Source organism: Pteronotus mesoamericanus, unplaced genomic scaffold (genome assembly GCF_021234165.1).
Source record: "Pteronotus mesoamericanus isolate MK-2021 breed Mesoamerican mustached bat unplaced genomic scaffold, CSHL_Meso_final contig_657, whole genome shotgun sequence".
In the NCBI taxonomy this organism is placed as follows: Eukaryota; Metazoa; Chordata; class Mammalia; order Chiroptera; family Mormoopidae; genus Pteronotus; species Pteronotus mesoamericanus.
This window is the reverse complement of record NW_026555229.1, coordinates 1,130,871-1,156,238: the sequence shown is the minus strand read 5'-3', so window position 1 is coordinate 1,156,238 and position 25,368 is coordinate 1,130,871. Positions and strand designations below refer to the sequence as shown.

At 34.9% G+C, this 25,368-nt stretch overlaps 1 protein-coding gene across 1 annotated transcript in view; it reads left to right on the top strand.

Moving 5' to 3' along the window:
• Positions 1-25,368, top strand: part of TM9SF3 (transmembrane 9 superfamily member 3) — a 65,955-nt gene that overhangs the window by 34,740 nt on the left and 5,847 nt on the right. Inside the window, exons 9-14 of the mRNA XM_054581294.1 lie at positions 2,603-2,733; positions 12,783-12,922; positions 15,778-15,846; positions 18,785-18,931; positions 19,471-19,554; positions 19,682-19,758. Of these exons, the coding sequence (XP_054437269.1) occupies positions 2,603-2,733; positions 12,783-12,922; positions 15,778-15,846; positions 18,785-18,931; positions 19,471-19,554; positions 19,682-19,758 (648 nt within the window). The remainder of the gene's footprint in view (positions 1-2,602; positions 2,734-12,782; positions 12,923-15,777; positions 15,847-18,784; positions 18,932-19,470; positions 19,555-19,681; positions 19,759-25,368) is intronic.

The following is a 25,368-nucleotide window of genomic DNA, read 5'->3' as shown; positions in this document are numbered from 1 at the left end:
AAGCTCTTTATTTCTGATGACGCTTAAATATTTATCAAAGGACCCTGCAGAAAGATTTCTTTTATTCTGTTTAACGATTTTTTGCGAAGACCATTTAGTCTTGAATACTCCCTTGCTATTGGGACCTGGAATGATGGAGGATACATGGATGATACCAGGGTACTCATTTCATGCTGTTTCTTTTTGTGATGGATGGCATTGAAGGGTTCTGTTCTAAAGTTCTTTGTTTTCCTTGTAATTGTCCAGGGTCAGAAAAGTGCTGAAAGTAGTAGATATGTGTATTTCAGGTTATGAATGAAAAGTTGTTGTAAGACCTTAAAATCACATTCCTAAGTATAAGGACTTCCTAATGTGATTTTCCTGGCCCATTCTAAGCAATGTCAGCGTTAGGGGATCCTGTCTTTTAGTACACCAGACTTACAGGTTATAGGAGCTCAGAGCATAGGATCATTTAAAATTCCTCTAGGGTATCCTGGTTTACCATTTCTTTTTATTGGTCCTACCAGACTTAATGGGGTCTGTACCTTCAGTATAGGTAATTCTTCGGCTTGCCTCAGGCAGTATCATTATGAATTCTTGAGTATTTTAGTGAGGCATTTGGTCTCTACATTCTACCTTCAGATACAGATAAACGAGAGAGAGATTTATCCTACAGGACTACCATCCTAAGGAAATAAGGATGCCTAAGGCAACTTCTCCTTCGAATTTGACGTAAGAACTAGTTAGGCTGAGAATTTTACAGTTTATGAGCCCCAGAAAAGTCCCCACAGCAGAAACAGGTCTCTTTAAAACAGGAAATTGATTCCTACTTGGACATAAATTTTCGTTTAATCTGATCGCAAATTAAGAACGCCCAGCCAAACTTGACTATACTTATGCTTAAAAGCTGGCAGAGTTCAGATGAAAGCCCTAGGAGAATCGCATCTTACCAAGAATAATCTGAAGGTTCTTGTCTGATTAACAGTGCCCTCAGGAGGTCTGATCATGTCCTGATATTTGATCTGAACTATCTGCAACTATCCCTAGTTAGTTGATCTGAACTAACCAGGTTAATGTAGAGGTCAGCCCAGAGCAGCAAGAATTTTCAGAATTATCTCAGGATTAGAACTACAGCGGGGCCCAGGGTCTTCTCACTGTCCTCAGTCACCAGATAATGCTCTAGACCACATTTGAAGCCCAGGTAGCGTGGAACTTGAGCAGAGTCTCCAAAGGTGTGGGGAGTAGTAAGAAGCACTGCAGTGCAGCTTCCTGGGCTACTGATTATACCCAGTGGAATGTAGATGGGATTCTTTTTGACTCTTGGAAAGAGAGAGAGAGTTGAATATGGAAATTATGAATACTTGCTTGAATCTGAGAAAATAATGGAACGTGCAGGAGAAGAGAATACTAGGAAAGACTTGGAATTAAATAGGAGAAATAATACACAACATTAATTAGTTGCTACCCTTTTTGTGTTGTTCAAATTCTGGGTATTAGTTTGGAAAGGAGGGTTCTTGAAACTTACCTGAGAAAAAAATTAAAAAAGGAGAAAGTTCAGAAACAAGGAGTTTTTCTGGAGTAATGTCAACATTTGGGGCAGTAACTCTATGAGACAAATATTTAAAAAGCTTTATATAGAAAAAACAAAAATTAGGTTATTGCTTGTTTTTCCTATAGCATTTTCTGTTTGGGTCCTTATTTCTTATGGTTGTGGGACTGACTTTGAGTAGTGACCCAGTGTTCAGTCTTCACCATTGGTTCCTAAGGGGCATGAAAATGCTTCCACAGCAGTGCACTTGCTTGCGCACTCTGCTGTATTAGAAGGAGCTCCTTGGTGCTTTGCTGGTCACTGAACATGGTTTAAAATTTTTGATTATGTAGTTTAAAAATGCCTCCCCTTTGTTATCTAAATAATAGGTGCTCACCACATAGAATTTTGGCAATACAAAGAGGTGTAAAGAAATAAAACTTATAAATCTATAGTTCTTGTTGCTAAGAGAGCTCAGGAAACACATGCCATTGCCTTTTCCCTTTAGGCATAGAAAAATTTAAACATTTATTTATAATCATAAACAGAGAGCAAACAGTAAATTTAGGGACCATTTCACCCTGGGGTTTTTAAACTTTTTTTTTTAAGTGGGGGAACCTCTCTTCCAATGAAGCTTCCCTGAAACCTCAATGTATAAAACTGTTGAAAATAGACTTGTTCTGGTTGCAGCAGGGCTTCGGGACCTGGGCTGTTCCCTCACCAGTGACTCCATGAGCACCTGCAAGAAGCTGCAGAACTCCAAGCAACTTGTAGTCTAGTAAGATTGAGAGGCTTACCAAAGTTCACAGCCGTTTAGTGGCAGAATTAGGACAAATCATTAGAATATTTTACTATAGTTCATTGCTCTTTTTTAGCACACCCACGTCAAAAACTATGTTTCCATTAGATATACTTTACAAGCTGGACTTGTCTTGACTAGCTATCGTTTTGAGATAGTTATTAGGATGTCAGATTTCAAGATTTTTACATTAAAATTTTAAATAAATAATTTGGAATTAAATAATCAGCCTTCAAACATAAATATATGCCTATCTGTCAATCTCTCTGAGTTTCATAGATTTCCTTCTTTTCCAGGAAGGAGATGGATAAAGCAGATGTTTATTGGGGCATTCCTTATCCCAGCGATGGTTTGTGGCACTGCCTTCTTCATCAATTTTATAGCCATTTATTACCATGCCTCAAGAGCCATTCCTTTTGGTACAATGGTAAGTTGCTCAGGTCATACTTTTAAACTGAAAAAGTACAAGAATTCTAATATGAGTCCTGCTGTCTTTCCAAACTACTTCTTACTGAGTTTTGACAGTTGCAGCCAGACATTACCCAGCACTGGAAAGGTAGGTGAAGAAGAAAGTTGTTAGTCTTCACAACTCTACAGTTACCCTTTTTTTCCTTGACTCTGTGAGCCAGTAAAGTGAAAAAAAGTCCATATTTTAAGTATAACAGAAGAGAATGCTACAATTTTTTAAAGAGATGAGTGAAATTCATGAATGTATTTTAGAGAATAATGACACATCAGGAAACGTGGATGTTTTAAAGTCATAGGTGAGTGTAGTGGTAGGAAGTGAAGTTTCTCTATTAACACTTTTTCAGGAACAGGGTATTATTTTTAGAACCTCATTAAGCATTTATATATTAATATTGGAAATATATGTTGCTATAGATATTAAAATCTTACCACATATCTTACCTTAACACAGACTTTGAAATTTTTTGAATTATTTAAATATATTAAAGCTAAAACACAGATGTACTGGTGCTTTGCAGAGTTAAGCCATAGTCCCCAGATTCTTCTTCTTTTTATCCTTTTTACTAGAAACAGGCCTGAAGTAGACTTTAGCCTTAATGAACACGTGTGCACATGTGCTTACGTCCCACACATATACAGGTTGCAGGGGAGTTACTGCTTCTCAGACAGGCTAAAGAATTTGGTCAAAGTTAGACAGATAGTTAATGGCAGAACTGCAACTGGAACCCATATTTCTGTCTGAATTTTAATTTTGGTTTTCTTTCTAGTATGTGGGAGTTACCAAATAGTTTTACAGAAATTCCAGATGATTTTGGTGGTTTTATATAAAAGTGCAGGCCAGGTTTTTCAGAGACATTTGCGTATACATTTTTACTGAGTCTTTAATAACTTATAGTAAGGACTGTTTTTGAAAATTACTGTATTTTGCTGTGTATAGTGCATACCCATACTTTTGGCCTAAACTTTCAGGGAAAAAATCTTTCATTTTAATTTTTTAACTCAGTTTTATATTTATTTATATTTAAATGCTTTTTTTTGTATTACAAAGGAATTTTAGCATTTATTTTTGAACATATTATAAGAAGTTTTATATAACAGAATATTACAAATCAAACAGATACAAGGTATTTTGGGTAATGCCCATATATAATACACATCCCTCAAAAATATGGACAAAAGATGTGCACTTATATATGGCAACAATATGGGGTACTGCAAAATTTAAGAAGAAAAATTTTTTTCAAGCCAGAGTAAGCAATAAAGGTTTGGAAAGGTTAATGCAATTAATTATATTCAGAACTGGAAAAGAATTTGCTTCATTAGTAGTACTAGACTATCAGAAAGTACATATAGGGAGTCAGGATACTCCTTAAAGATGACCTACTAAACTATATTCTTAATGCTTTAAAAATTAAAATTCTGGCCCTGGCTGGTGTGGCTTAGTGGATTGAGTGCTGACCTGTGAACTAAAGGGTCACTGGTTAGATTACCAGTCAAGGCACATCCCTGGGTTGCAGGGCAAGTCCCCAGTTGGGGGTGTGTGAGAAGCAACTGATCAATACATCTCTTGCACATCGATGTTTCTCTTCCTCTCTTTCTCCTTCTCTTTGCCTCTCTCTAAAAATATATAAATAAGGTATTTAAAAAATTAAAATTCAGATTCAGTTACAATTTTCCTTATAAAGTTTTAAAAAAATTCTTAATAACTTTATTTTTTGGGAGCTATAAATCAGACATAAGCATTTCCTTGAAAAGCTTCTAGATAAATATGCATGTATATGTGAACAAATATGCTTTTACATGTTACAAAAAACCTATATGGAATTTTTTTCACTACTATAGAGATAAAAGCATCATTCCCCATAAAGTTTTGATTTTAATGTAGTGAAAATTATATTTCAAAATTTCTTTGTTTCACTAAAATTATAAGTTTTACCACTTTGTAAATGAGGTTTGACATGTTAATATTCAATGTAACTTTCCTTTAGATATTTTAATAATTACTAATTATCAAAAATATAATGTCAAACTGTGCTGAGCTAGAGGTTTATAAAATTGATCTTTGGTGTATGAAAAACTGGCTGTTGAACCTTAGTAGGCTCCTGCGATATCATGTTCTTAATTTGCATTCTAATTTGGAATGAAGGAATACTGAGCTAAGGATACTCCATTGGCCTCAAGTTTTAATCAGGTGTGTGGTATATAACACTTTTTTCTCTTTTTAAGAGTATCAAAACTTGTCTAGAACATGAAATTTAAGGACTTGAGATGAATGTTTGACCTAGCTGTTCATTAAATGTTTTAAACCACTTAAATTTGTGTTTTTAATTGTTTTACTTGTTGGCATTGTGAAGGAAATGGTTATATATTTTCATAAACAGCATAGTTCTCAATCCTTTGTACACATTAGAGTCACTTGGGAATTAAGAATATTTCAATGTCCAGGCTTTATCCCAATCCAGTTTATCTGTCCTGCTTTAAACTTAATCTCTAGTATTTACCTTATTGTACTGCTAGTTCCCAGCATGGGTATGAATCTGTCCCCTGAAAGGCTCTCAAACCACATGTGTCTGAGAAGCCAGTGTCTCTATTTCACTGAATACCCTAGTTTGAAAGTCAGTGTCTTCACATTCTTTCATGTGCTCTTCTCCAGGCCTTAGCTCTTTCTGTTCCCCATTCCTTTGATCTCTTGGATATTGAGCCCTTTTTCTGGGTGATCTTGGTTCTAGAGTCCTGTTTTCTTATAATTCCACAATTGAGGGTATAATCTAACCTTAGTAAAAGTGACTTCAGCCTTATGCCTTGCCTACAGAGGCACCAGAACAGTAGGGATTTTGCCTACTTAGGATCTGGAGTTCTGTCAGAGTACTGCTGTTACCACTAGGAATAAACTGAGATAAGACCGAAAGTGGGTGGAGTTTGTCTTTGGATTCCCCCACTTTTCTGCTTATGTGTAACCTAATTACACATGAAAGCCATTAAATTCATGTTAAATTAAACCTGTTGAACAATAGTCGATTTTAGCTGCTTAATAAGGATAAATGAAACAAATAGAATGTGGTGGTGATAATCTGAGATGGTATCTAGCGTCCCAGGTTTAAGGCATGGTGCCTAGAGTCAAGATGGTATTACAAAAAGATGTAAGAAAGCATTTGCATGAAACTTTAGGCCAACGGCTATCCAAAAATGAACATATCTGTGGTTCTGGTAGTTGGAGTGTTCTGGCAGAGGTACTTCAGAGAATGGGAGAGAGTGTGCTTGAAATTAGGTTGATTCAGGGAAGGTAAAACCTTTTTCTTTTGGGAATTCGTTTAAGAATGATTTAGGTATTACTGTACCCAGAGTGTTTGGTCCTGTGAGAGTTTTTTGGGAATGAAGATGGGCTTGCTAAGATGTTTTGAAAAAAGTGTTTTATGCGTGAAGTCTTTTGTGGGCTGGAAATCTCAGATCCTAAATTTGATGTTATTGTAGGCTTTCAAGGGACAAGGAACCAAGTTGTAGGATTTCAAAAGTTACAGAAACAAGGCAACATAAGAGTAAATGACCTTTCTACTCTAATGTCATTTAGTTCAGCATGCACTGGTAGATCCTTCAATTATGGTTGTGTCTCAGTGGATAGAATAGTTGATGGAGAAGTAACGGGTCATGGTCATGGGCGAGCCATGTTATACAAGTTATTTGTTGTTGTAAGGTTTGTTTTAGCTTGGGAGGGGAATCTTGAACATCATCAGAAATATGCCCTTGGTTTTAGGAAATCAGATTTCACAAATATTTAAGGAAATACTCTCCTATGTCTCAAGTTTTGGGATATAACGGAAGATGGCTTGAGAATTGAATGGTCTCAAAAATGAAATTAATGATGTAGAGTTACCAGAATGAGGAAAAACCAAGACCAAGATTAATGTATAGACACTGTTTGGGGATCTGAAAGGTGGTGAGAAGAGTATGCTCTACTCAAGTGTAAAAAAATAATAAAAATCTATAAAAATAGTGTTAGAAAAACTCCACTACCTAACCTGAACTGTTGACAAATGCTAAGGCAAGCACAAGGATTTTGTGGAGATATTTTCATAGCAAACTAAAAGGCTCATTACATCAATGATGTAAAAGTAAAAAGAATGAAAGAAGAATGGCTCCATCACATTCTTACTCTTTATTTTTCATCAAATAAAATAAACTTCAAACAAGAACAAGAAGAGATAAGAGGAAAATAATCCCTGGTAAGGGGAAAGTGAGGCCTAAGGTAGGTAAGGGGATTGATTGAACAAGAATAATCCAGCCAGCCTAGCTGAAAGTTTTGTTGCTCATATAAATTATCTTTTAGAAGTACTGAGAAATTATGCTGGTAAGTAATGCTGAATAACTGTAAGAAAGCAGAAGTGTTGTGAAACTTGAAATAGGCAAATTTGCTTTTCCTGAAGGAAAGGAAGGAAGTGGAGTCGACCTTATAAAATGTGAATTGGATGTTGGTGAGGTACAAGACTTTACAATGTGTTACTAAAATGTACTTTTAAAAAAAAAGATTTTATTTATTTATTTCTGGAGAGAAGGGAAGGGAGTGGGAGAGAGGGAGAGAAACATCAGTGTCTGGTTGCCTCTTGTGCACCCCCCACTAGGGACCCAGCCCACAACCCAGGCATGTGCCCCAACTGAGATTTGAACCAACAACTCTTTGACTCGCAGTCTGGCACTCAATCCACTGAGCCACACCAGCCAGGGCTAATATGTACTTTTTTAATTAAAGGAATTAATGAACATTAGGGGCCAATACAGATTTGGCAAGAAAAAAAAAAAAATGACAGAACTACTTAATTCCCCCTTTTTGATAGATTTTGGTAGGCTGGAAGGAAAAAGGAGTATAGATACAGTATTATATCTTCTTGGACAACAGGGACATGTAACTAAATAATTACAGAATTAAAATATTGGGATGATGTTACCCATATGTCACATAACTATTTTTTTAGTAGGATGGAACAGATATTCTTGACTTTGACCTATTGAAATAATTGTTAATGCCTAAAGGCGTAATGAACTGATGATCAAATTGAAAGAACAGGGGACCGGGAAGGAAACTTGTAATATGGAATGATGAAGACAGCACTTAAAACAATCTTAGCTGACTGAAGTGGTGTGCCAGATCTAACAAGATGAATTATAAGGACAGATACATTTGCATAGCACTTTGCAATTTGCAAAACCCAAAGAAATAGGCAGAGCCAGTGATAAATGCATCATCCTTGTTTTACAGAGAAAAAAACAGGACTCGGTAGTAATTGACTAAAAAAAAAAATAGCATTTTCTTTGTTGTTGAGCTAGTGGTGGTGGTGATGGACTTTTTTAAAAAAATCTTTTTTCTTGCTTTCCCTTCAGCCAAAAGGAATTCTAGCTTTATTCTGAGAGTGATGGCAGACTTAGAAGAATGTTTTATGACTTTTTTTTCCTGTATGTTTTGCTTGTATGTATTGAGGTTTGCAGTATAATTAACATGCGGTAAATTATTTAAAGTATACAATTTGATGAGTTTTTACATATGTATATATTTGGGAAACCATCATCGCAATCAAAAAAAGAGATATTTATCAAATCCAGAAGTTTCATTGTATTTTGCAATGAAATCATCCCTGTTTTCCTCCTCTGGCCTTCCCTCCTCCATTCTCCGGTAACCACCAACCTGCTCTCTGTCTTTATAGATAGTTTGCATTACCTAGAATTTCATATAAGTAGAATCACACATTATATTCTTTTTTGTCTTTTTTCACTCAAAGTTATTTTAAGATTTATTGAGGATGTTGCATGCATTAATAGTTTGTTCCTTTGTATTGCTCATTAGTATTCTGTTTATGGCTATAACACAGTAATGCATCTTTGGGGTGTTTCCAGTTTTTGGCTATTACATCAGCCTGCTATGAGTATTCATGTACAGGTCTTTGTTGTGAACATATATTTGAGTTCTCTTGGATAAATAACTACAGTGGAATAACTGAATCATATGATAGTTTAACTTTTCAAGAAACTGCCATATTTTTCTAAAGGGGTTTTGTTATTTTACATTTCCACTAGCACTGTATAAGAGTTCCAGTTGCTCCACATTACCTCTAGCACTTGCTATGGTCAGTCTTTTTAATATGAGTCACTCCAGTAGATATGTAGTGGTGTCTCATTGTGGTTTTAATTTGCATTTCTCTTATGACCAGTCATGTTGAAGATATTTTTGTGTTCTTATTTGCCATGCATATATTTATTGAATGTTCAAACTTTTGCCAATATTTTAATAGGTTGTCTTGTTGAGTAATGAGTTTTTTATATATTGTAGATGTAAGTCCTTTGTCTTATACATATTTTGCAAGTATATTCTCCCATTTTGTGGCTTGTCCTTTTATTCTCTTGAGTGTCCTTTGAAGAACAAATGGTTAATTTTGAGGTCTGATTTATTGATTCTTTTATAGTTTGTACTTTTCTGTCCTATTTAAGAAATCTTTTGCTAAACCAAAGATCAGTAAGCTTTCTTTGTGTGTTTTCTCTTAGAAATTTGATGGTTGTAGGTCTCTGATCCATTTTTGGTTAATTTTGTATATAGTGTGAATTAAGGGTCAAGGGTTTTATTTTGTTTATGGCTATTCAGTTGTTCCAGCACCATTTGTTAAAAAGATTACCTTTTCTCCACTGAATTGCCTTAGCACTTTTGTTGAAAATCAGTTGACCATATGTATGAATCTATTTCTGGATTCTGTTCTGTTTCATTGATTGATTTGTTCTGTTTTTATGCCAGTATCCCACTGTCCTGATTACTGTAGCTTTACAGTTGTAAGTCTTGAACTCAGTTCTTATTTTGCAGAGTTGTTTTAATTTTTTTTTAGGTTCTTTGCATTTCCATATTGAGTTTAGAATCGACTTGTTAATTTTCACAAAAAGCCTGCTGGGATTTTGATTGGGATTGTATTGAATCTGTTGGCTAATTTGGGAAGAATTGACATCTTAATAATACTGAAAGTCTTTTTTTGACTCAAAGAATTTCATATTTTTATGCTTTTTGTAAATGGTATTTTTTTAAATTTCAAATTCTGATTGTTTGTTGCTAATGTATAAAAAACAATTGATTTTTATATATTGGCTTTGCATTCTACAACTTTGCTAAACTCATTCTAATTTTTTTGTAGATTCATGATATTTTATATGAATTATGTTTGTGAATAAAAACACTTTTACTTCTTCTGCCTTTTTAACCTGTGTATGCCTTTTGCTTCTTTTTCTTGCTTTATTGCACTGGCTAGAACCTCCCTCCATACAGTGTTGAACAGAAGCAGTGAGAGCTTGCATCCTTGACTTAGCCCCGATCTTAAGGGGAACAGTATTCAGTCTTGTGTCCTCAAGTAAAAGGTTGGATGTAGTTCAGTTTTTTAGATGCTGTTCGTGAAAGTTCCTTTTTAATCCTAGTTTGCTGAGATTTTTAAAATTGTGAATGGCTTTTTGGCATGTTTTGAGGTGATCTAGGATTGGGAGTCAGGGGTCTGGTAATGTGGTAAAATGCATTGATTGATTTTTGAATTTTAACCCAATCTTGGCATTCCTTTGATAATCCTCAATTTGTTATTATATGTTATCATTTTATATATTATTGGATTTTATTTGTTAAAATTTGTTGTTTTTTGCATCTGTATTTATGAGAAACAGTGGCTTATAGTTTTCTTCTAATATCTTTTTTGCTGAGTTTGATATCAGGATAATGCTAGTAGTTTCACCCACTGTGGAAAACAGTATGGAGGTTCCTCAAGAAATGAAAATAGGACTACCATATGACCTAGCAATTCCACTACTGGGTATTTTTTCAAAGAAAATGAAAAAATAAGTTTTTAACTTCAAATCCACTGTTTCTTCTATTACAGTACTGAAGTGGGCCAAGAAACAGAATGAGAGTTATTTATTAGTGTGTTGAAACTATCTGATAAAGTAGGCTTCTTACAGGTATTTGTGTTTGAGCTGGCAGTGCCATGATTATTAGATACTATTGTCAATTAAATTGAAGCTAAATCATTTTTATATAAAGTCATAAAAATATATGAACTAGAAAAGGATGATAACATTGTTTATTCTGAGCAGGTGTTGAAGAAATGTCTAAGCATAATGGCTGACAAGACTATATATTTCCTGAGAATCACCTTACCGTATAAGCAATTACTGTCTAGAACCCTAAATAAAATTTATATCCTTTAGCATTCTAAAATAGCCCATTTAAGGCTGCTTTTCCCATTTCCATCCTATTCACACTACAGATCTCCCAAAAAGCCAGTCTGGAAGTAAAGCTAGAATAAGTAGCAACCATACTGTCGGTTGGTGACTGAGGTTGAAATGAATTGACCAGTGGTACATCTGTAGGGTATTAAGTACTAATAGACAGTACTTGTTTTTAACTGGTTCTTATTGTAGATATGGGAGGCCTTCGACCTGAAGTAAATCTTTCCTCTCCCCACTGTCTGTTTTCACTCTCCATTGGTCCATGAATGGGGACTACCAGGCTAGGGAAGGACCCTGTATTGGTTTGAGTTCCAGGGTTTTCACCAGTATATTAGACTAATGGTTTTTTAACTTTTAGCAGCTAAATTTAATTTTAAAATAAAATCTTAATATGGGAGCAAAACATAGAAAACAGAAGCATGATTCTATTAGTATAAATAAATTTTGTAAATTGAATATTTTAATATTTTAAATTTATGAAAGCAGTAAAGTTGTGATGAATACAGATCTAATCTCAAGGGGTGTAATAGTCCTATCTTCTCCAGTAACCAATTTATTTGGTTGAATATCAGTATTGAGAAAAATTCTGGCTTCACGGATGATTTAGTTCCCTGTGACTTTTTTTTAAAACAGCTTCCCTTGCAATTTCAGAGTATTCTTCAAGTAAACTCAACCAGAACTTGAGCATAAAGAAGTAGAAAATTGGTTTCATAATTTAATCACTGACAGTTTCTAATAAATGCTCACATTTTCTTATCCTATATTTAAAAAGTCAGATAAGAAAAGGGGGGAAAAAACTAATGTTTTTTAAGTTAATAATGTCTTGATGAGACATTATAGGCTCCTTTATTGACTGTTCTTCATTTCTCTTCAGTTTTCATTCAATTTTTTTCTCACTTTTACTTTCTATTTATTAGAATCCCAAAATGTATAATTGAAAGAGATCTTAGAGGTGATTGAGTCCTACTTCATTTTTCAGAAGTTCAGAGTGAAGTGACCTTAATCAGGTGCCAGCTAGCAAAGACTTTGAGTTTGTGTCCTCTTATACCCAGACTTATATAAAGAAAAAAAACCCCACAAAAATAAGTATTTTTCTACAGACTACTTTGGTTCTAGAATCTTGAGATGGCCTTCCCTATAACTTTAGACTTGGAATTACTAATAGCAGAAAAATACTCATATTGTTTTAGTAATGACGCACATAAGAAATAGAGCTACACTTCTGTCGTTAAGAATCTAAGGCAGTATGGAATAGAAATGAGCATGATTTTTGAGACAGGCAGATCTGAATTGGAATTTTAGTCTGGCTGTCTGCCAGCTGTGTGATCATGGATATTACTTAGCCTAAGTCTCATTTTCTTCATTTGTAAAATAGTGAAATAACATATATAAAGCTCCGTGTGCATATTAGAAGCTCAGTAAAGTGTAGCCAAGTAAATAAGTTGATTATAATGAGGAAAGATGAAGGATATGTTACAAGAATGACACCTGAAAAGTAAAAGAGAGAAAAGGACTATAGCAGAGATGGTATGGAAGAATAGGGAAAATGGGGAAGTAAGGAGAAACACTTCAACTTATATTTAATTCAATGCTAATATTTTAAAACACATTCTTTTCCTATTTTTATGAATGTATATCTTGCACAATTTTAACCCATATTGAACCTAAACATTTTCTTTTGTGATCAAATTGTGTTTAAGTTTTTAAGTGTCTTTTTTAATTTTTATTAATGTTATCGTTCTGAGTAATCACACATTTTAATTTAATTTACAGGTGGCCGTTTGTTGCATCTGTTTTTTTGTTATTCTTCCTCTAAATCTTGTTGGTACAATACTTGGCCGAAATCTGTCAGGTCAGCCCAACTTTCCTTGTCGTGTCAATGCTGTGCCTCGTCCCATACCGGAGAAAAAATGGTAAAGAGAATGCTAATCTTACCTGATTGTTTCTCACAATGTAGAATTTCTTAAGGCTGTTACATATATGGAACTTTAGAATTGTCATGTATTTATAAGAATGACTATCTCAAGTTAAACTTAAGAATTTATCCTTCTGGTTTTTTCAACCTGTATTGTTGGAAGTAGTAATAAATTTTATCCTTACTTCATTTTCTGAATATTGGTGCCATTTGCAGATAAGTCAGATGTTTTGATAAGTATACTTTAGTGTAGAGGTGGGTAAGAACTAAAGCTGCATCCATTTTATAACTGCAGCCTATAGGCCAAATTTGACCTGCTCTGTTTTTATTGTTAAAAAAAATGTTTTGTTGGACCGTGCCTGTTTGTTCACGTATTTTTCATGATTGCCTCTACAATGCAGTATTAGAATTAAGTAGTTATATCTGAGATATCAGTTGCAAAATCTCAAGTATTTACTGTCTGAACCTGTATAGAAAACATTCTCCAGTTCAAATTTATAATTTGATTTTCCTTTCCAGGTATTTTATTAGTCTAAACAATACTGATACACATTTATAGCCATATATATCCTACCATTTGAGAGATTAAGTAGGGTTGAGACTAATTGTCATTTACTAACTTGGCATCTTTATCTTCACTTCTGGGATAGAATAGAATAAATACATTGCCACATTGTATGCACCAAATATGTTCTTCAGAACCTCCTGTAACTAAGATTAATCCTGACAAAGGATGGCAAGTATTTGTTTAACAGATGAAGAGACTCTTCTATTGCAACCATGTAAACATAGTTTACAGTTTACTTGACCATTTATTTATTTTCAGAAAGAGGGGAAGGGAGGGAGAAAGAGAGGGAGAGAAACATTAATTAGCTGGCTCTCACATGTCCCCAGCTGGGAGCCTGGCCCACAACCCAGGCATGTACCCTGACCAGGAATCGAACCAGTGACCTTTCGTTCCACTGGCTGGGGCTCAGTCCACTGAGCCACACCACCCAGGGCTGATTCTTGATAGATTTTTAATTTGAGGTGATTTGTATTTTTTCAAATTTTAGAAATAAAATGAGATGTCATTTATAGGTTTATATTTCTAATTCCTGTAATTCAAATTTCATCAGAATGTGAACTCAATGTATATGTATTTTGCTTCTTAAAATTAGTAAGTTGAATATTATATTTAATATATTAAATTTAGTATTTATTAAATTGATTTATTCTAGTCTTCATCCTTTGTTTTCCTAATCCTTACTTGCAGACAAAAATAGAACAATCTTACTGTACATTTCTTACATTCCACATCTCATAAGAATAGCTGTACAGTAGATTCTACATGTTCATAATAAGAGATATTTATTGAAGTCTCCATTCCTAGATATTTACCCACATTATAAATGTAACTTATGTTCAGATACTTATACAGTCTTTTGTAGACTTGGAGTTATGCAGACACTTAAAGAAATTGAGGCTGAATAAAATACCCCATATAGTTGAAAGGAGAGTGATCTGTTGTTCTGCTCTTAGAAATTGTCCATATTCTTTTCTTAGGTTGGTCTTGTGAGAATTTCCTAGTCTTGTTTAAATTCAACTGTATTTTCCAAATTTGATTGTCAAGGCCTATTGATATCCTGATCACCTATTACTGAGGAGAATAAGTTGAAAGGAAAAGCATAGTCAGAAATAACAAAAGCTCCTCTAGGTCACCAGGGCTAGTGAAGGAGAGGAAGGAACAACACATGACCTTGCCAACCATGTGTCACACTGAAGTGTAGGAAGACGTGTGTATCTTCATTTGCTGTATACAGACGCATGGGAACCGGCATCAGAATACTGCATCTGGCTGTCACTGTGTCATGTTGGGCGGATCATTTTTACCCTCTGTAGGTCTTGACTTTCTATAAAATGAGGAAAGAAGACTAAAATGATTTTTAAGGTTTTTTTTCCAGCTCTTAAATTCTTTGATTTTTCTCTCAGATCTTTAGTTTGTTCATTCCAGATAGTAGTTCCGCACACCTGTTATGTGTCAGACACTGTGCTGGGTCCTGGACGTACCTAGATGAATAGCTTCTGCCTGCCAGGGTTTATGACCCAGGAGAGTGTGATATGTATGTAATTAGACAGTTACAGTGTAGTGTGGTAGGTGTCGTGATGGAGTAATGTTCAAAGGGTGGTGGAAGAATGGGGGAGGGACCCACTGTGCCCTGGGAGACTTAGAGAAGGCTTTATAGGGAGACACTTGAGCTGGCACTTGCAAAGTATGAGGCAAGATAAGGCATTCCAGGTAGAGAATTACCAGTTGCAATTAGTACATGTTTGCTGAGTGAATGAATGAGGTTTGAAATGTATTTTTTTCATTCTTTGGCTCCATTTTAACTCAGAACTCACAATGTCTTCATTATATTATTCATAGCAAAAGGAATTGCTGAACCAGTGAGAGAGTAAGCGAAGAAATGGCAAGGCTGCAGTTTGGGAAACATTCAGATAGGGGTCTCGAGGCTTTTATTTTCTTTCTCTGTGGCTTTCTATAAGTAAATGCCTGTAAAGTTCTTAGAAGTTACTGAGAGATGTAGAAAGGAGCAGGCACTTAGAGTCTCTCTCGAGTTCTGCCACTGGCAAGAGTTTGTGTTCCCCAAATTCTTATATCAGCCTTTAATGCTGGAAAGAATTTTGACTATATTCCAGGACTAATTTGAGGTCCCACCTCTGTGTTGTGCCTCCTTGGATTTTAATTTTTCTTTTACTGATTTGTGTCTATCCTTTAGACTGTTTTTAAGTACCAAGCATCTGCTCTCTACTTAGGATTTTTATGATATAAAATCGTGCTAGAACTTTACTGTTAATTTTAATATTTTCCAGGTTTATGGAGCCTGCAGTTATTGTTTGCCTGGGAGGAATTTTACCTTTTGGCTCAATCTTCATTGAAATGTAAGTTTTGGCAATGTATTTATGCTTTGAGGGATCTAATTGTAATTAGAGAATTTAGGAGTTAGCGTTGGATAGGAAAGCATCTAACAGAGTTAGCCTACTAATTCCATGGCTTCCAGAAAGGGAAGCCATGTCCTTCCCTTTAGAAGTATATGTCCTTCTAAAAGTAGTTTTCTGCTCTGTTCTCAAATAGTCAGGTGAATTTTATACTTCTTTGCATTATGTTCTAGAACTCTCATTTTACAGAAAATCTTAGAAATCAAAGTATGGATGTTAGACCACCCCTTGATCACATGCATGATATAAGGAATTACTGGTTTTTATTGTAGTTTTAAAATTTTCTGAGAGTCCAGAGAACTAGGTAAACCATTACCTACCAGTCAGACTATCCTGATGTGTTTTTGGTTGCGTAGTCATTCCTAGTTTCCTTCCACAGAGATGTGCAGGAGTACTGGGGGATGTGTATGTGTTTGGGGGTGGGAGGTATGCCACCTTGTGCCCAGGTACCATGCTTCACAACTGCATCCTTGGTTACCACTGCAAAATGTAAGCCTTTCTTTTCTCAGCCTGTGTTCCAGTGTTTCTTGATGGGAATTCTCTGACATCTTAGGCAAGGCAGTTCTTTGTACGGGACTTTCTCAAGAACTACAGTCATACATCTCTGGCCCCTGCCCACGAACTGCCAGTCATTGTAACTGCTCAAAATTCCTCTACACGTTTCCTTCCAGGTGCCCCACTGCTGATTCCCTCCTGTACAGTGGATGCCTCCTTAACAGACATGATTGGATGATAGTTGGTTAATTGAAAAAGTTGGCTCGTGTAAGGCAATTATTAAAAAAGATACATATATAACATTTTATTTTAACTTTAAACAACTAAAGGTACATTCTTCACTGATTTTTTTTAAAAAATTTAAAGCCAAGGTCTTTGATTTGTCTCTAGTTGGTGTTTCCTTCCTTTTTCCCTTGACATTCATAATACACCTTTTGTGTTTTCTAGTCTTTTAAAGTGGAGTAGGAACATAAAGACCTGTCTCTAGTCATTCTAGATTTGAACATTTGTCCCTCAGTCTTGTATAGCCATCTCACCCACACCTAATTTTATAACTTTTTTTTTAGCATTTCACTTTATTGAAATTTTCCAAAGCTTGCAAAAAAATTTTTATAGAAATCCCACATCCTTTTTGCGCTTATGTTTCTTGTTTTCTATGGAATTTAATTGTCTAATTACACTAACAAGTACAATCGACATAGATTTGGGCAAACTGCTGGTGGTCACCTACCAGCTGTGGGTAGTTAGTACCTTGGAGAGGGATTGGATTGGAGTGTGTGTCACTTTAGCTCCTGGTTTAATAAAGCCAGTTCAGGAACTTCTTTTGTCCTTTTAGTCTGATATTGCTCTGTGTCCTCACCCTGACTTGCCCCCAACTGTTTTTTTCGTTCTACTCCCATCTTCTGTTCCCTCTGATTCACATCTCTTCCTGCCTCCTCATGTCCTCTGTTCCATTAGACAGCCTTTCTGCTGTATCTTTAATTTCTCCTGTCTTGGCCTCCTTCACACCCATTCTCCTTTTGGTAGCCAGTGATCTTTTTAAGGTATCAGTCCGATCATGTCACTTCTTTGCTAAAGACTTCTCGTTTTCATTGAGGTAGGTCCAAACTCCGTAACATGGCCCTGTTCACATGTCCAAACTCATTTCTTGGCTCTCACCCCTTCATTTAAAGTTCTGACCATACTGACCTTTGAGTTTTTCAAAATACAATAAATTCCCTTATTTGTGAACCTTTGCCTTTGCTGTCTCTATGCCTGGAACATCGCTTCTAGCTCCTTCTATCCCCCGTCCCTCACACTGTGTCCCCCACATGCCTTATCTGATTCTTCTCATCCTCCGCCCCACCAAACCTGACCCAGCCAAACCCGTAAGTCGCCCTCTTAGGTGCATTTGTAGAGCACATGTCACGGTACATCATGATTGCGGCTTTACTGCTGTTCCCCACGAAACAGTAACCTTCTTGAGGGTGGGAGACCGTGTCACCTTCACAGTTGTATTCTCACTGCTCCCCGCATCTGTGGCAGGGACTCTGTAGTGTCCTGAAAGAATGATTGATGAACAGATCGACTAACAAACTAGAGAACAAGGAAAAGAAGCTAGAAGACCCTTTATATTTGAATGATGATTTGGGTAATAGAATTAGAATGAAGGGTCTTTTTCTTAGTGTAAATTTTTTTAAAAATTTTTATTGTGATACCTTTAATGTAAATACAAAACACAGAATTATACTGTAGTGTTGAGGGCTGTAGGCTTAGGTGGCAAAGTGGGGACTGCTCAGGGTAAAGATGGAGGTCGTTACAGAGGCAGAGGGGAGCTGCTGGGTGTGACAGCATTCTCTGCTCACTCCAGGTCCTCATGTGAAATCTTAGTGCCTTTTCTCTTACTACTGCCCTCTGGAGATAGCATGAAGCTTCTGTAGGCTTTTCCTAGTTTTGTCACCCCTAATTGTATATACATTATTACTCTATCTAACCTAGTTTTAATTTAATAGGGTATTTTATAAAATACAAAATACATTGCTTGAGTAGTGTTGTATCTAGAAGAAAATGAAGAAAAAAGGACAATGACTTTGTTTTACAAATATGAAATTTTTAGCTATCTTAATTTGTTGTTTCCGCATTTTATTTCTTTAAGCTTCTAATTTATTCAGTGTCCTTAGACATAAATACCCCATGAAAGAAATTGTTCTTGAAAGTTTACCCAAGAATATTTTTTAGAGCATTTTAGAATATTTAATAGATGGAAAAAGATAAGGGAAATTGTTGGAAGTTATGTGGAAGAAAAATACTGAAATTTAAGTGAGAACTAAGATGTGAAATTTAGCAAAAGTAGGGTAAGCTTCAAGGTAGAGACTAGAAAACTTTGTCTTTTTTGCATTTTATTTAGGTATTTCATCTTCACATCTTTCTGGGCATATAAGATCTATTATGTCTATGGCTTCATGATGCTGGTGCTGGTCATCCTGTGCATTGTGACCGTCTGTGTGACCATTGTGTGCACATACTTTCTACTAAATGCAGAGGATTATAGGTGGTGAGTACTTATATTTCTGAGAAGAACCTCTGAGGACCATAATATTTTAAAATAAGTTTCCTTTTGGAGTATATAGAGTGAAGGAAGAGATATATAAAAAAGTTCTGCCACTTAAGATAGAATAGGGAATTTTTTCAGTTATAAAAATGACGCTAAAGATGATTTTCTGTTATAAAAATAATGAAAAATAGTGTCAAGTTTTTTTGTATGAATGCAGGTCACTATTTAGAAGTATTTTTACAAAGTGCTTGATGTGGGAAGAGCTTTATGAGGAAGCATTGCTCTATGTTAAATATAAGGAGACAGGTCTGAAAAAGGAAATGGTTATTTAAAGTCACTTATAACAGGGAATCTGACAGAATTCAGGATCTCTTCTTACAGTTCTTAGGCTCCCTCCTTGTTGATATATTTAAATGCAAAGTACATGCATTTGTTTTTAAATATATAAATTTAAAGGATTTTTAAAAATAAAATTCTTTGCTTTTTAAAACCCTCATTTCAGTGCCATTCATTCAAAAGAACTATATTTCTTCCCCCAGGCAATGGACAAGTTTTCTCTCTGCTGCATCAACTGCAATCTATGTTTACATGTATTCCTTTTACTACTATTTTTTCAAAACAAAGTAAGTCCACACATTTTCTTGTTTTGTATTTAGGAAACTACACTTGTTATTTAAATGCTAGAATTTAAGGCCTTATGTTGAAAGTAAAAATCAATATACTATATGTAGTTATTTTGTTTTATTTCAGGATGTATGGCTTATTTCAAACATCATTTTACTTTGGATATATGGCGGTATTTAGCACAGCCTTGGGGATAATGTGTGGTAAGTTCTGAAATTCTTAGAATATCATGAATAAATATTTGTTTCAGAATCAGAAAAATACAGTAATGGGGAATTAAGAAATTACAGTAGATTGTTTGATCGGAACACCAGAATAAACTCAAGAGTCTGAGTGACCTTTTTTTCTTTTTCTTTCTTTTTTTTTTTTTTTTTTGACAGTTCTACCTTTAGCTACAGGGTGGGCAATAGAATAAGGCAGGTGTGATAATCTTATTAAAAGCTAGGTCCTGGTACGACATTTGTGGACCCTTTTAGGGTACTTGGGTTACTTTTTTCCCTTCATCGGAAGAATCTCTTCCGTAGATTGGTAGTTGTCAGAGATGTGAAGTGTGGCTGTGGGCAAAGTGGGTGAAGGTGGTCTAAAGGTACAAACTTTCAGTTATATGATGGATTCAAGTCCTGGGAATGTAAGGTACAGCATGATGACTATAGTTAATAACACTGTATTGTGTATTTGAAATGTGCTAAGAGATTAGATCTTAAAAGTTCTCATAAGAAAAACAAATTTGTAACTTTATGGTGATGGATAGTAACTTGACTACTTGAATTACTGTGGTAGTTATTTCACAGTATATACATATATCAAATAATAGTCGCACACCTGAAACCAATATGATTTGTGTCAGTTAACAAAAATAATCTGTTCCTCCCTGGCTTGTGTGGCTCAGTTGACTGGAGCGTCATCCTGTACATCGAAAAGTGGGTGGTTCCATCCCCAGTGAGGGCACACATCTTGGTTGCAGGTTTGATCCCCTCCCTGTCAGGGTGCGTATGGGAGGCAACCAATCAATGTTTCTCTCTCCCTTCCTCTCTCTAAAATCAATGAACTTTTTTTTTAAAGAATCTGTTCCATTCATATATATCATGTATATGATGTGTGCTTTCCTGTCAAGTAGTACAACTCATTCCATACATAGGCTACAAGGGAAGATAGCTCTCTATCTTATAATCACGTTTTATTTATAGCTGTTTTGATATCCTTTTTTTGGTGATAATTAGTTAACCAACTTTGGGGGAAAGATGAATAGGACTTGAAGATTAAAAGTAGATTTGGGTCATGTGGGAACATCCTGGTGTATTTTTAGGCAGTCAGAAGGTTCCTTTATATTATTGGCCATCCCTCCTTCAGAATACTGCTCATTGAATCATAGATGTTTCTTCATTATCACCATCGTTCATTGAGGCGTAGAATTACGGGATTAGGCAGAGGATTAAATTTTTTTCTTGACTTGATATGTGTTCTTTGACCTAGAGAAGTAATATCTTGACATTTACAAATAAAATGGAGTGAATTTAGCAAAAATTTTTAGTGCTTTTCCTATTGAAATTTTAAGAAAATCTTGAAAATCTTGGCACATTTGCAGGTCCCTATTGTTCTGCTCAATATGGCAGTGTCTCTAAATTTATTCTTTAATGGGTTTATATGCTTTCAGTGCTACTCAGTTTTAGGGGTAGAGGAGGTGCAGCTCAGGCTCTAACTGGTTGTCATCACAACACAGTATTATACATACCCATCAGGTTATGTATCAGTAATCGAAAGAAAAATATTTGGTTTTTTTTTTTAATGTAGGCAAAGGAAACAGATGTGTTAAGGTGGGAAATGCATTGTTACAGTCTTTATATTTTGAGCATAGCATTTTAGTTTTAAAGAAATTAACTTTAAATGTGTATCTCTGTTATTCCCAAGACATTTACTTTTCTAGAGAGCATATTCAGTATCCTTTTCTTATAAAGTCATATTTTTTCCTTCTTTTATAAAAAATTTTTATTTATTTATTTTCTGAGAAAGGAGGAGGGAGGGAGAAAGAAATGGAGAGAAATATTGATTGGGTTGCCTGTTGCATCCCCAACCAGAGCCTGGCCCACAACCCAGGAATGTGCCACAGCGGGGAATAGAGTCAGTGACCTTTCACTTTGCAGGCTCAATCCACTGAGCCACAACTAGCCAGGGCCAAAGACATATTTTTATAAGCTTATTTTTGAAGTACTCCCATAAGATTAAGAAAAGTGATTCTCTAGTTTGACACTGTTTTGCTTTTAAGCATATCTGCTCAAAGGGGAAGAATGTTTTATAAATCTGGGAAATAAGATTTGATTATTGTGCTAGTGTTATATGAAGCCAGTTAAGTTTTTGATTCAAGTTAAAATTTTATAGATATTTTTATATTCTAAGAATTCATATTCATTATTATCAAAATTGGGAGACTTTTTCTTAACTTTGTAATGGTTTATGTCATATAACTTTCAAAATGAATTATCAGTATTTTAAAGTGTAATATAATTAACTCATATTAAATAAATGTCTATTCATTGTAAACATAATTGGAAGTAGGTTTGCTTTGTTTTGGTGAGGGTTTTTAAAATAATTTTAATATTTAATTATGAGAAATTTTGAAATAGGGTTTTTAAAAAAATTTAATATTTAATTATGAGAAATTTTCAAATATATATATAAAAAGAGGGACAATTTATCTGTTTATATATCTGTATATCTATCTATAGTGAGTCAGTGTATACCTAACACACCTAATATCAGTAATGCCTTCTCACAGCCCATCTTGTCTTGTTTATATTCCCACATTACCCCCTCTTTTATTCTGACATGGATCTTGAATATCATGTCATTTAGATTGTAAGCATTTCTATGTATAAGAATACATTATATATAATTCTATAAGTATATAATTGCATTATGATATATATAAAATATACTTGAAAAAATATATATAATAATATTTCAGTATATACATATATAAATATAATTCCTTAATATGCTCAAATATTCAGTATTCAAATTTCCAAGCCTATCCCCATTTATTTCTCTTTTAATACAGTTTACAGCTAGTTGTGATCAAGATCAAATTAAGGCCCATGCATTGCTTGGTTAAAATGTCCTTCAAAGCTCTTTTAATCTATTGATGTTCCCTCTCTTTTCCCATCCAATTTATTTAAAAAACTTGGGTTTTGTTTGTTTGCTTTAATTCCCGTAGGGTTTTCACACTCTGGATTTTGCTGGTGATATCCCTGAGGTGTCATGTAATGTTTCTCCATGTGATTCCCATCATATTTCCTTTAAAGAGATAGTTAGAGCTGTTGGCTTGATCATACGAAAGAATACATACCTAAGAATATTTCACAGGCGGTTTTTAAACTTTTATTAAGAGAGGCACTTAATGTCTGGCTGTCTCTCTTTGTGAGGTTAGCAGCATTGATAACTAGTGCCCAGCTCAAGTAACTCATTAGGGATTATAATACTCCAATTTTGTTCTTTTTATATTTATTATCTGGGATAATTCTTTGAGGATAAACTTCTTTCATCAACTGTTTGGTTACCATGAGGTCCAGTTATATATAGGAAAGGCAGAATAGACTTGCTTCTTTCCTTGCGTACCCATATGCCTAAATGGCTGTGTGTGCATCATTGTTAACTCATGGAAGACTGTTTTGTTTTTTTTTTAAATGCAGATTGATTTTATTTATCTTTTTAAATGTCAAAGTTAATTATAAAATATTAAAAAAATTTAAAACCATTATAAAATCTCAGCAATTAAACCAACATAATACCTGTACAGAGATAATCAAGTAGATCAATGAAATATAATGAGCATTCTAGAGATAAATGTATATATCTGTCTGACAATGTAATATATGATTAAGTTGATATTTCAAATCAATGGGTAAAATAAGAGTTACTCAACAAATAAGGTGCATGGACCACTATTGAAATAAAACAAACGTAGAGCCCTATTTCACACACTATACAAGAAATATTCAGATGAGTTAAAAATCAATATGTAGAATCTAAAGAGTTTTAGAAGAAAATAGAACTAATATTTTTCATGACTTGAAGTAAAATATTCAAACCCAGAAGCTATAAAGTAAATATTGACAATATGACTATATTAAACATTTAACTATGTAGTAATATATATATAAAAAAAGTTAAAAGACAAGGAATAGAATAGAAAAGTATTTGCAAAACATCTAAAACATGGTTAATAGGTTATTTTTCTTTTTTTTTTTTTGTTTTTTTGAGGGGAAAAAGTTGTACAAACCTATAATTAATAAATGGATAAAGAATACCAAAGTCATTTAAAGCTTTTTTAAAAAAAGAAATTAATAGAAATAGGCAAGAAATATACTAAAACAAGTTTAGTTTCAACAAATAGTAAAGGAACAAAACAACATCATGTCACAATCAGATTAATGAGTATTAAAAATATTGGTAATATGAAGTATTGGCAACTCTGAAAGGAACTGGGTATTCATAGAAACTTTTTCTTCATCTTAAAGCAGTCCCTTTAGCATATTTTGCAGTGCTGGTTTGCTGGAAGTATATTCTTTTAGCCTTCTTTTGTCTGGGAAACTCCTTATTTTGCCTTCCATTTTCATTGAGAGCCTTCCTGGGTAGAGAAGTCTTGGTTGCAGGCCTTTGCTTTTCATCACTTGGAATATTTCTTGCCATTCCCTTCTGGCTTGCAGTGTTTCTGTGGAGAAGTCAGCTGCTAGCCATATTGGTGCTCCCTTGTATGTTACTACTTCTTTCTCCCTTGCTTGTTTTAGGATTCTCTGTTTGTTTTTGATATTTGCCATTTTAATGATGATGTGTCTTGGAGTGGGCCTCATTGGGTTCCTCTTGAATGGGACCCTCTGTGCTTCCTGGACTTGTGTGACTTTTTCTCTCCTCAAATTAGGGAAGTTTTCCATCATGACTTTTTCAAACAGGTTCTCTGTCCCTTCCTCACCCTCTTCTCCTTCTGGTATGCCTATTATCCGGATATTATTACGTTTCAAGTTGTCCTGCATTTCCCTCAATGCCTCTTCATTCTTTTTGAGTCTTTTTTCATTTTCTTGCTCTTTCTGGGAGCTTTTTTCTACCTTGTCCTCCAGCTCACTGATTCGTTCCTCTGCTTCATCTAGCCTGCTTTTGATTCCTTCTACTGTGTTCTTCAATTCAGAAATTGTATTCTTCATTTCCTCTTGTCTCTTATTGATAGTTTCTATGTCCTTTTTCATGCTGATCTAGTTTGCAGTAAGTTCCTCATAGTTTCCCTGTAGTATTTGGTAATTCTCTCTGAGCTGACTGAGCTCATTGAGCTTCCTTAGAACTGTTGTTTGGAACTCAGTATCAGATAGTTTACTTGCCTCTATTTCATTTAGTTCTCTTTCTGGGGATTCCTCCTTTCCCTTCAAGTGGGACATGTTTGTCTTCCTATTATCTGCGAGACTCTTCTCTTTTGCTTCTGCTTCTTAACAACTTAAGATCTGTCTTGATTTACTTAACAACTTAAAATCTGTCTTAATTTACTGACTTTGTGGTGTGAACTTCTATGGTCGGAGACCACTGTTTTTACTTTCTGGATCTGCCTCTGATAATGTCAGATGTCATCCCTGTCTGACCTTAGGCAGTCTGTTTGAGACTTTGATTAATCTACTGTTTGTGGCTGTCTCCTTCAGCTGTTAATGTATTCACTCTGCACTCAGCAGGGTGTTTTAGACAGCTCAGGGCCAGGCGGAGTCCCTCCTATGGGTGGGGTTATTGTGTCCTCTCTAGCTGCAGCCGTATGGGGGAGGAATCAGCACTGGGATCCC